The sequence below is a fragment of the Thunnus maccoyii genome, chromosome 12 (genome assembly GCF_910596095.1).
Source record: "Thunnus maccoyii chromosome 12, fThuMac1.1, whole genome shotgun sequence".
Taxonomy (NCBI): Eukaryota; Metazoa; Chordata; class Actinopteri; order Scombriformes; family Scombridae; genus Thunnus; species Thunnus maccoyii.
In genome coordinates, this window is record NC_056544.1 from 33144180 (window position 1) to 33156654 (window position 12475).

General features: G+C 48.0%; 1 protein-coding gene across 3 annotated transcripts in view; it reads left to right on the top strand.

Moving 5' to 3' along the window:
* The window catches only part of LOC121908409 (dynein axonemal heavy chain 17-like), an 18815-nt gene that overhangs the window by 2306 nt on the left and 4034 nt on the right, over positions 1-12475 (top strand). For 2 of the 3 annotated variants that reach the window (XM_042428394.1, XM_042428396.1), the window contains exons 5-19: positions 1149-1234; positions 2206-2331; positions 2466-2621; positions 2727-2813; positions 3606-3773; positions 3849-3965; positions 4060-4310; positions 7398-7590; positions 8265-8411; positions 8644-8749; positions 8834-8937; positions 9308-9427; positions 9499-9642; positions 11636-11809; positions 12106-12342. In XM_042428394.1, the coding sequence (XP_042284328.1) occupies positions 1149-1234; positions 2206-2331; positions 2466-2621; positions 2727-2813; positions 3606-3773; positions 3849-3965; positions 4060-4310; positions 7398-7590; positions 8265-8411; positions 8644-8749; positions 8834-8937; positions 9308-9427; positions 9499-9642; positions 11636-11809; positions 12106-12342 (2216 nt within the window). The remainder of the gene's footprint in view (positions 1-1148; positions 1235-2205; positions 2332-2465; positions 2622-2726; positions 2814-3605; positions 3774-3848; positions 3966-4059; positions 4311-7397; positions 7591-8264; positions 8412-8643; positions 8750-8833; positions 8938-9307; positions 9428-9498; positions 9643-11635; positions 11810-12105; positions 12343-12475) is intronic. The other variant, XM_042428395.1, reaches the window with a different exon arrangement.

Below are 12475 nucleotides of genomic sequence, written 5' to 3' on the forward strand. Positions count from 1 at the left end.
ACCTACTGCACCTGTTACACCTGCTGCACCTGTTACACCTGCTGCACCTGTTACACCTGTTGCACCTCCCACACCTGCTGCACCTGTTACACCTACTGCACCTGTTACACCTGCTGCACCTGTTACACCTACTGCACCTGTCACACCTGCTGCACCTGTTACACATGCTGCACCTGTTACACCTGTTACACCTGTTACACCTGCTGCACCTGTTACACCTGCTGCACCTGTTACACCTGTTACACCTGCTGCACCTGTTACACCTGCTGCACCTGTTACACCTGTTGCACCTGTTACACCTGCTGCACCTGTTACACCTGCTGCACCTATCACACCTGTTGCACCTGTCACACCTGCTGCACCTGTCACACCTGCTGCACCTGTTACACCTGCTGCACCTGTTACACCTGCACCTGTCACACCTGCTGCACCTGTCACACCTGCTGCACCTGTCACACCTGCTGCACCTGTTACACCTGCTGCACCTGTTACACCTGCTGCACCTGCTGTACCTGCTGCACCTGTCACACCTGCTGCACCTGTCACACCTGCTGTACCTGCTGCACCTGTCACACCTGCTGTACCTGCTGCACCTGTCACACCTGCTGCACCTGTCACACCTGCTGCACCTGTTACACCTGCTGTACCTGCTGCACCTGTCACACCTGCTGCACCTGTCACACCTGCTGCACCTGTTACACCTGCTGCCCCTGTCACACCTGCTGTACCTGCTGCACCTGTCACACCTGCTGCACCTGTCACACCTGCTGCACCTGTCACACCTGCTGCACCTGTTACACCTGCTGCCCCTGTCACACCTGCTGTACCTGCTGCACCTGTCACACCTGCTGCACCTGTCACACCTGCTGTACCTGCTGCACCTGTCACACCTGCTGCACCTGCTGCACCTGTCACACCTGCTGCACCTGTTACACCTGCTGCACCTGTCACACCTGCTGCACCTGTCACACCTGCTGTACCTGCTGCACCTGTCACACCTGCTGCACCTGTCACACCTGCTGTACCTGCTGCACCTGTTGCACCTGCTGCACCTGTTACACCTGCTGCACCTGTCACACCTGCTGCACCTGTTACACCTGTTACACCTGTTACCTGAAACACACCTGGGCTCTCTGTCCCCCCCGCAGGCCTGGAGGAGGCTGAAGATGTGACTCAGAACCTGAGGCCTTTGCAGGAGAAGCTGGAGGACGTGGAGCAGCTGGAGTACCAACAGGTAGCTGCACACCTGCACAGGTCAAGTGACTTCACACATAGCACATCTCTTCTGCTGTCAGTCTGTCTGCAGCTTTGTAGTTCCACTTTCAAAGAAGAAGAAGAAGAAGGATGTTTAAATGTGATGGAGTGTCTCCTCAGTGTTTCAGCTCCTCCCAGCGCGGATGGAGGAGTTTAATCCACCAATCAGGACGTCCTCGCTCACTCCAGCGTCATTTTGAGGAGACGACAATTACTGATGACGCAAATCATCTCAACCGTCAAATATTAAGAAGTCAGAGATTAATATGTAGAAATGATTCAGTAACAGTTTCAAAGGAAAAATCCTGATAAGCAGTTCTGAGCAGTTGTGTATTATTTGATCATAGAGTTACAGCAGCGTCTGGCTGTCACAGAATGACACCAACAGACACTAAATCCACTAATCAGTGAAAGAACAGAACTGTAGAGGAACAGCTGCAGCCTGCAGAACATGTCTAAATCAAATCTTTAGTTTGTGACAGTCTGACGTCGTTTTCAGGCTCGGGATGATTTTATAGGAGACGCTCCGAAATAGAAAAGAAGAAGAAAAGAAGCCTTTTGGCCGATGAAGAAAACAAAAGTGTGTTTTTATGATTAATTCATGATTCAGATTCTACATGAAATTTTTATTTAATGAATAAATGTGAACAGAGTCATTACTGTATGACAATCACGTATATTAATATTACATTAAAACACAACAGCCCCACTGTTTACTGTCCCATCAGATCAGCTGACCAATCAATAACCACATTTGATCAAAGGGGTTCGCTGTCCCGTAGAGGACACACCTGCAGCTCCTCACCTCCTCCAGCATGAAGGGATCAGAACATGCTTGATGAAGGCGGAGGGAGATCAGTTCCCAGGTCACGGCGACGATCTGAATGGAAAGCAGCCCTGATGTTTGTTGTGATGACATCATGTGAATGAACTCTTGTATGTTATTGGCAGCTGAGGGACAACATGGCGGCTGTGATGGAGGAGGTGCGTCTGGTCTGGATCAGGTCTCAGTTCTACTGTAAACCCTGCAGGATCGTGGTCCTGCTGCAGGAGATCTGCAACCTCTTCATACAGCTGGTAGTGACTCACTCACTGTCACATCTATGTCATAGTCATCTATGACTGTGGAGCTTTGCAGAGTAGATTTGTTAGACAGTAGAGAACGTGTCATGTTGGACTCTACTTTTTTATTGAATCTCCTTCTTCTGCAGAGCAGGGAGTTCCTGCGTGGGAAGGAGGTGATGCGGGGTCTGGCGGTGGATCCTGGACCGGTCCTGGATGACGTCAGACTGGTGATTCTGACCCTGCAGACCCTCAAAGAGGCATACAGTCTGTGCAGGACTCAGCTGGACCAGGACCAGGACCAGGTACAGCTGCAGGCTGACAATTTACTGATGGGCTGCATCCCAACTTCCTGTGACAGAGCCTCTGTGTGTGTGTGTGTGTGTGTGTGTGTGTGTGTGTGTGTGCAGGGTGGACTCTCACACAGGTGGGACTTTCCCTCACACCTGGTCTTCTTCCACCTGGACAACTTCCTAAAACGTCTGCAGGGCATCGAGGTAAAACCATCTCTCTCTGCCTCACGTTCAGTCCACAGCGACTCCGAGCTGCGTCTGTCAGGACAAACTGCCTTCACCAGGCTGACTGACGCCAGACATTTACTGAACCTGAAGATGTTGCATGTCGGCTCCACAGGAAGAAATTCACAGTGTTTGTATGTATTGATTCTCACAGTAGCGAGTGAATCAGCCTGTAGTGAAACAGGCAGACTGGGAGCCGATCAATCAATATAGATACGCTAACAAGTTCAAAATATACAGCAGGATATTGCAATATGAGGCCTGATACCTTCCTCTTTTAAACACGGTAGTGAATGAAACAACGGTCTGTGTCCACATCATCAAAACTTGATGATAACTTAGAAACATGAACACACGTCTCGTCCTGCAGCTTGTTGAACGAGCCACCAAACAAACAGCTAGATGCTAATTAGCTGCTCAGCTGCCGCACGATAAACATCATGTAAACACACCTGCAGACGTCACTTCAGACCCGTTAGATGCTGGTTTGATCGTTACCCTTCAAGATCCCTGTTAGCGACGTGCTGTCTGTCCGTGACTTGTAGCTACAGCAGTTTGTTTTCTTTGTCTAAATGAGACATTACATTTTGCAATTAATCTGCTGTTCGCATGCCGTACGGATCAACTACGATCCCTTACACCACTACTAGAAGCATAAAAAAAACATGGAGGGAGACAGTGGGAAACACTTTCTGTTTGGATCAGCCATCAGCCTCAGTTGTACCTCCTGCAGGAGGTGCACTGTGTGTTTACTGCTCCGTCCTCCTGCAGGAGGTGCACTGTGTCAGCCTGCAGCTGTATCAGCTGGATCAGACGGCTCTGTCAGGAGTCAGCGGCAGGATGTGGAGTGATGTGGTTCAGGACGTGTATCAGGATTTCCTCTGTCACGTGGCGGTTCTGTCTGACTGTGGCTGTGACGCCACCGACCCCGATGATCAGGTGACCATCAGCTGATGAACTTCGTTTGACTGTGTGAGCGTGTTAGCGTGTTGTGACTCATGGTTTTCCTCTTAGAGCTTCCAGCTGCACCTGGACCAGTTCCAGGTTCAGGTGTGGGACCTGGAGCGGCGGCTGGTGTCAGTCCTCAGCAGAGCCCTGCAGGACTGCTGCGCCTCCTCGTCTGCAGCCAAGGTACCACCTGACCTTCTGACAGCAGCTCTGACCTTCTGACAGCAGCTCTGACCTTCTGACAGAAGCTCTGAACCTGATCTGCTCTGTGTTCCAGCTGCTCCAGATGTTCAGGTTCATCCTGGACCGGCCTCTGATCCAAGAGCAGCTGCGTCCTCATCTGAGCCAACTCCTGGAGGTGGTCCTGACAGAGCTAGATCAGACCTGGCTGCTGGTTTGCAGTCAGAGAGAGAAGGCAGACACGTTCTGCAGGTTCACCCCGCGTCCCGCAGCTGTACTCTGCTGGACCCAACAGCTCCAACTGAGAGCTCAGGAAGCCCTAAAGAACTACAAGGCTGTGCAACACCTGTAAGCTCAAAAGCCACCTGATCCCACCTGACTGCACCTGATTCCACCCACACAGCAGGTTCTGTACTTATGTGTTCAGGTGTGTGTTACCTGAAGCGTATTCCATCAAGCAGGATAAAGGAAAAGTCTGGCTTATTTTGATAAGTCTCGCTAATTTAAGTGAGAGTTTGTTCCATTACTGCGGCTTATATGATTGGCTGCTCAGTAACCATGGTAACTTATACAGCAGAACTAGCTGCTCTGTGGCAGAGTAACTGTCAAGTCTGACGGATGGAAACAGAATCCCAAAAGATGGTTCCATCAGGTGTCTTTTCCTGCTTGCATCACTTTTGTCACGTCTGTGTTCTGGAACATAAGATGACGAACTTTGAGGGACTTTTACAAAAACATCTATTTCAGTTAATTCCCATTTTATTCATTGTCACTTTTGTTTTGGTCAGAACCTGCTGCTTCAAACATATGCACACACTGCGTTTGACAGTGTGAAGTTATTTATTCATTCACTCACTCATTCTGTTCATGCTGTGAAGACAGAAACACCTTAAAGTCCAAACCATGACGCCTGCTGTGTTTAAATTTATACTTATATCTTTCCCCAGTTTCTTTATCTCCAACTGCAACTTCTTAATTCTTAACTTTCAATGATGCTTGTAAATCGAATGGACATGCTGTAAGAGTAGCTGATTATGTAGTTGACAAGTTGGTTCTCCTGTTGCCTACACCATGGTTTTAAACATGTGATAGCTAGCCCACTGATAATATAGCCACAGTCAGTGATCTGAATGTTCATTTAGAACAGAATAGAAAATACTTTACTTTTTGCTTGCAAAAGACAGAAATTTGTCTTTATTAACAAATGAAGATAAAACCATGAGTGGAGCGAACTCTGCTTTCCCCACTCAGAGATTAATGCTGCTGGTCCGGGGGATTAAACTCTCAACCTTTAGGCCACCACTGCCCACACAAGTAGGCTTGTATAACCCGCATTTAATCTGTCAGCAGTGTTTGACCAAGCAATCTCCTTCGCCTTGTTAATTGCAGCAGTTTTGCCCTTTTTGGTGATGACTCCTTCATATTCTTCATATAAACTTAGCATAAAAAGTGAGGAAATTTGTGTTTGGTAGATTATTTCTTTGTTGTAACGATGCTTCTTGGCAATAAATCTTATACCGTTGGAAAACCTGTTTATTTCCCTTTTAAATGGTGCCACATTTGTAAGGAACATGCATTTGTGGGATGAGCAGCAGAGCTGAGTATGTGGGTTGTGCCCATGCAAAATTTGCCAAATCTTCTCTGCCAATGCCAAACAGCTTATTTTACTGTTGCTATTGACTCTTGTTCTGAGCTTCTGGTACCCCCAGGTGCCGCCAATCAGGTGCCTGATTGGCAGCACCTGTGAGCACGGGCCCTACTACAGTGGTCAGTAGGTGTTTCCTCCAAGAATCAGCATGCCACGTTTGACTGATCTGGATAGGACCCGTGCGATAGGGCAACTTCAAGCTGGTGTTCGTTGCGGCATTATTTGGAGTGAGCCCTAGTACCATCTCCAAAGTGAAGGCCAAGTTCCATATAACAGGGGATGTCAGAGACAGGCTGCAAAGTGGGCGTCCCAAGAAGACAACACCCCAAGAAGACCATTTCCTCACCCTGTCAGCACTTAGGTACTGTAGGCTGTCTTCTACAGATTTGCAGTCAAGGTTTGCAGGATGATATGGCCGACGGCTCTACCCAGACAATCCAGAACAGACTGCACGCAGCCAATCTCCGGTCTCATAGGGCTGCCAGGAGGCCTGTCATGACTGCCCTTCACCGTCAGGCCCGTTTGCGCTGGTGTCGGCAAGATGTGCACTGGAACCTGAACATGTGGAGGAACGTTATGTTCAGCGATGAGTCCAGATTCTGCCTACAGCAGTTGGATCGTAGGGTCAAAGTGTGGAGAAGATGTGGAGAACGCTACGCTGATTGCTGCACCGATAGAGTAACGTCTGTTGGTGGAGGCAGTGTGATGGTGTGGGGCGGCATCTCCCTCACTGGAAAAACGAGGCTTATCATCATTGGAGGCAATTTCAATGCAGAGAGATATCGAGATGAGATTCTGCAACCAGTGGCAATCCCATATCTCCACAGTCTGGGACCAAACTCTATCCTCTGAGATGACAACGCTCGCCCCCACAGAGTGGGTTTATCAGAGACTACCTCCAGAGTGGAGAGGATGGAACGGCCTGCCAGCAGTCCTGACCTCAACCCCATTGAACACTTGTTGGATCAGCTTGGGCGTGCTGTTCGTGCCAGAGTGACCAACGCAACCACGTTGGCTGACTTGACAAATGCTGGTTGAAGAATGGGACGCCATCCCACAGCAGAGTGTGACCAGGCTGGTGACCAGCATGAGGAGGAGGTGCCAGGCTGTTGTGGCTGTGTATGGTTCTTCCACACGCTACTGAGGCTCCTGTTTGTTAAATGAATAAATTGTTAAATTGCCAATATGTCTTGTTTCTTCAAACTTCAATCATCCAATCCACCAAACACCAAACAAGAGTCAATGGCAGAATAAGCTGTTTGGCATCGGCAGAGAAGATTTGGCAAATTTTTCATGGGCGCAACCCACATACTCAGCTCTGCTGCTCATCCCACAAATGCATGTTCCTTACAAATGTGGCACCATTTAAAAGGGAAATAAACAGGATTTCCAACGGTATAAGATTTATTGCCAAGAAGCTTCGTTACAACAAAGAAATAATCTACCAAACACACATGTCTTTACTTTTTGTGCTAAGTTTATTTTCATCAGCAGGTTTGTTCCACTGCTGAGAAGAACTTAGCTTTTGTTTTTGCTTCTTTTTGCAACATAGTATCGTCTTTTTGACAATCGACTGTTCTGGCTGTTTATGTCCGCCGTGAACGCGCACACCGCAAGATTATTCAAGCCTGGTTAGAGTTAACGTTGACAAGACACGGCTGAGCTGTGTTAGTGGAATGGCTTGAGCTTCGACGTTAATTCAAGCCCGGCTTTTTCAAGTAAGCGCAGCTTTCATTAGCTGCGTTGATGGAACACCCCTTGGTGTGTTGTGTCTGTGTTGTGTTAAGGTGTGTGGACTCAGGTGAGGTCCAGGTGGTCCTGCAGAGGTTCCAGCAGGTTGTGGACCTCCTGCAGGACTTCAGAGACACAGTAATGTCAAACTGGAGCTTTCAGCTGGACTCAGACTCTGGCTTCATCCTGGAACAACCTCTGATCCAACACAACCAGCAAGGCATACTAGGAGTGACCTTCAGCCAAAAGGTCAGTGAGACGACAAACTGAACACACTCATCCTGTCTGCTGACAGGAGCTCATGTGATTGGCTGTTCCAGTCCTCCCACCTGCTCCTCTCCCAGTGTGAACTGGTGTCTAAATTCTCCCCCAGTATGAGGGCCTGGTACAGTCCAGAACCTGTGAGGTCCCTCAGGGCAGCGTCCTGGGTCCATTCATCTTTTTATTTTTACTGAAATGATTTCAGACATGCTGGAACATCTGCACTTATATTCATAACATCAACATAACATCTTCAGGCCAAACGTTTCTCCTCACTGGTCGAGTTCAGAGAAACTCCTAAAAATGTTTGTGTCCATCTGAATTTCTTTTTTTTCTTTCACTTTTTCAAAAAGTCAAGTTCGAACAAATTGGAACCACAGATACAATTTACTGAGACTGTCATCATGTATGACCAGCAGTGTCCATCTGTCAGTAGTCAGAGAGAACGTCACTTTCCAGTATAATCTTTATATTTTACCCTTTTTGTTGGTAATTGCGCCCCCAAAATACTTCCACACACTGCTTCTCAGATGCTTCAGTGTCGTTATTATCTGATCAGCACAGCTTTCTCGCTTTTGTCCTTCTCCATAAAGTTGAATTGCTTGATTAATTATTATTAATAATCATTGTGTGTGTGTGTGTGTGTGTGTGTGTGTGTCCAGCTGGAGGCGCTGCAGAGGGAGCTCAGGTACGTGAGCAGGGAGACAGATGTGGATCTCCACCCCTACGCTGCTCGACTCTTCACCTGCAGAGATGACGTCACACAGATCTACCTGAGCCTGAGTCACATGGTGTCAAGCTACAATCAGGTGGACACACACACACACATTAACACACACACATTAACACACACACACGCATTAACACACACACATTAACACACACACACACACACACACCATATCAAGCTGAAACAGAGAGATTTACGTCGGGTCTGGCTCTGAAGCTGACAGTTAGATCCAGGTGAGGGTTCTTCACCTGCAGAGATGATGTCACACAGATCAGGTGAGGGTCGTGTGACAGGCTGTGGTCATGTGACAGGTGGTGAGCGGAGTCCTGCAGGTGGAGCTTCCCCTGATCCAGGATCAGCTGCAGGACCTGGACCAGAGTCTGTTGGCGCTGCAGAGGAACACCTGGAGCTCTGAAGGTCTGATCATCACATGACTGGTCACATGACTGACAGCTGCTGCGGTGTGTGAGGGGCAGGTGGCTGACAGGTGTGTGTGTTCAGGTGTGCAACAGCTGGTAGAGCAGCAGAGACAGAAAGTCTCGATGTTCTGCACAACAGTGAACGAGGCCAGAGCCAACATGGACACCATGACTCACATCATACAGGTCAGCTGATCAGGAGGGTGAACATCACAGGTCTCAGTCTGTTCTTATGAAACATCATCAATCAGGTACGCTTCAGATGACCCACCCATTTTACCCAGCATGTTTTGGGAGCTGGTTATGTTCCAGCATGCCTTTCATCAGGCAGCAGTGATGGTTAATGTTTCTCCAAAGTTTAGATGTTTCAGGTAAGAAAGTAGCCGCTCACTTTGATTATCTGGTTGTTTTATTAAAATAAAGTTTACTGTAAAATGTGCACAGATGTTTATGGAGATGTGAGCTTTCAGTCGGTGTCCATGGTCATTCTGGGGAGAATAGTGTGATGTCAGCAGCTGTTTGGCTGCAGTTCATCAGTGTGTTCATGTGTCTGCAGGGCTGGGCGGAGCTTCACCTGCTGCAGCGCTCAGGTGACTCACTGCTGGAGGGCAGAGCTACAGAACAGAGCTACAGACGCCTCAGAGAGGAAGGACAGGAACTGCTCAGGTTAACACAGGTAACAGACACACCTGTGGAGAAGGAGCAGAAACAGACACAGGTGCTGATGTGTCTCTGCTTTGTTCTCAGGAGAACCAGAGTCTTTACAAAGCCCAGGACTCCTCCCACGCCTGGAGCAGATACCTGGACCACATCGATGACAAAGTCCAGGACGGACTGTTCCAGCTGCTGCTCAGATCACTGCACTTTCTGTCTGACAACATGAACCCACAGGTACACCTGCAAACACCTGGACACATCTACAAACACCTGCAAACACCTGGGCACATCTACAAACACCTGGACACATCTACAAACACCTGGACATATCTACAAACACCTGCAAACACCTGGGCACATCTACAAACACCTGGACATATCTACAAACACCTGGACACATCTACAAACACCTGGACATATCTACAAACACCTGGACACATCTACAAACACCTGCAAACACCTGGACACATCTACAAACACCTGCAAACACCTGGACACATCTACAAACACCTGCAAACACCTGCAAACACCTGGACACATCTACAAACACCTGCAAACACCTGGCCACATCTACAAACACCTGGACATATCTACAAACACCTGGGCACATCTACAAACACCTGCAAACACCTGGGCACATCTACAAACACCTGGACATATCTACAAACACCTGGACACATCTACAAACACCTGCAAACACCTGCAAACACCTGGACACATCTACAAACACCTGGACATATCTACAAACACCTGGACACATCTACAAACACCTGGACATATCTACAAACACCTGCAAACACCTGGGCACATCTACAAACACCTGGACATATCTACAAACACCTGGACACATCTACAAACACCTGGACACATCTACAAACACCTGGACACATCTACAAACATCTGCAAACACCTGGACACATCTACAAACACCTGGACACATCTGCAAACACCTGCACACATCTGCAAACACCTGGACACATCTACAAACACCTGGACACATCTACAAACACCTGCACACATCTACAAACACCTGGACACATCTACAAACACCTGGACACATCTACAAACATCTGCAAACACCTGGACACATCTACAAACAACTGGACACATCTGCAAACACCTGCACACATCTGCAAACACCTGCACACATCTACAAACACCTGGACACATCTACAAACACCTGGACACATATACAAACATCTGCAAACACCTGCAAACACCTGGGCACATCTACAAACACCTGGACACATCTACAAACACCTGGACACATCTACAAACATCTGCAAACATCTACAAACACCTGGACACATCTACAAACATCTGCAAACATCTACAAACACCTGGACACATCTACAAACACCTGGATACATCTACAAACACCTGGACACATCTACAAACACCTGGATACATCTACAAACACCTGCAAACACCTGCAAACATCTACAAACACCTTCAAACACCTGCAAACATCTACAAACACCTGCAAACATATACAAACACCTGCAAACATCTACAAACACCTGCAAACATCTACAAACACCTGCAAACACCTGCAAACATCTACAAACACCTGCAAACATCTACAAACACCTTCAAACACCTGGACACATCTACAAACACCTGGACACATCTACAAACACCTTCAAACACCTGGATACATCTACAAACACCTGGACACATCTACAAACACCTGGATACATCTACAAACACCTGCAAACACCTGCAAACATCTACAAACACCTTCAAACACCTGCAAACATCTACAAACACCTGCAAACATATACAAACACCTGCAAACATCTACAAACACCTGCAAACATCTACAAACACCTGCAAACACCTGCAAACATCTACAAACACCTGCAAACATCTACAAACACCTTCAAACATATACAAACACCTGCAAACACCTGGACACATCTACAATCATCTGCAAACATCTACAAACATCTGCATACCGCATGTGTTTCTACTTGCATCTAAACAACACCACGAAACTGTAGGAGCGCTCGAGACGGTCTGAGGTGAAGGATTGACCGTCTCAAGCGCTCCTGGTTTACCGCTCACTGTTGACCGTACAAGACATCAGCTACTTGACATCACAACTCTCTGCTAAACTGCCACCTGCTGCTAGCTGCCGTTAATGAAACAGCTATTAATACCTCATTAGCTCAATGAAATGTATCGAAACGAATGTGTGTGTGTGTGTGTGTGTGTGTGTGCGCAGACCTGCAGTGCTGCGTTGTTGGCAGTCTCTCTGCAGCTGCAGGACACAGGAACTGTGTTTGAGCCGTCTGTGGGCAGCGGCCTCTCTGACCTGATGAAGACCATCATCAGTGATGTTTACACAGCAGCCAGTCTGCTGCCGAGGATCTCTGTGAGTCGCCACGGCAACTATCAGGTGACCGATATCACTCTGAACACTGTCCGGACTGCATGAAAACATTCAGAGTCACAGAAGGTTTTTTGTGTCTGATCTCAAATTTCAATCAAAAAGCAACATTAATGAAACTGTTAGAGGTGCTACAGGTGTCACGTGATGTCATATTTGTGATTCGTGATGTTGTTGTGTATTTGTGAGAGTGAGCGAGAGCAGGCACTCAGCTATAAAAATAGAAAATCAATATATGGTGGGCCGCCCCAAATTAAAGAATGTATGAGAAACCCTGAGCTAAACTACACCTGTCTGTCTCTCAGGTGTCTCTGCAGCAGAGTCCGGACCTCTCTGCACTGGAACAGGAGGTGATGCATCGTCTGTTGGAGGTGAGGGAGGAGGCGGAGCGTCTGAGGTCGGAGCTGGACAGGTACTCATACCTGTGGCAAAGCGACAGGCGGGACGTGATGCAGGAGTTCCTGACCTACAGCAGACAGCTGGGACCAGAAGAGCTGGAGCCTGAGGAGGCCCCGCCCACCCTGAAGGACTTCAAGAGAGAGGTGAGACAGGTGTTTCATTCAGGTGTTCCTGTACAGGTGTTTCATCCAGGTGTTCCTGTACAGGGGTTTCATTCAGGTGTTCCTGTACAGGTGTTTCATCCTGGTGTTTCATCCAGGTGTTCCTGTATGGGGG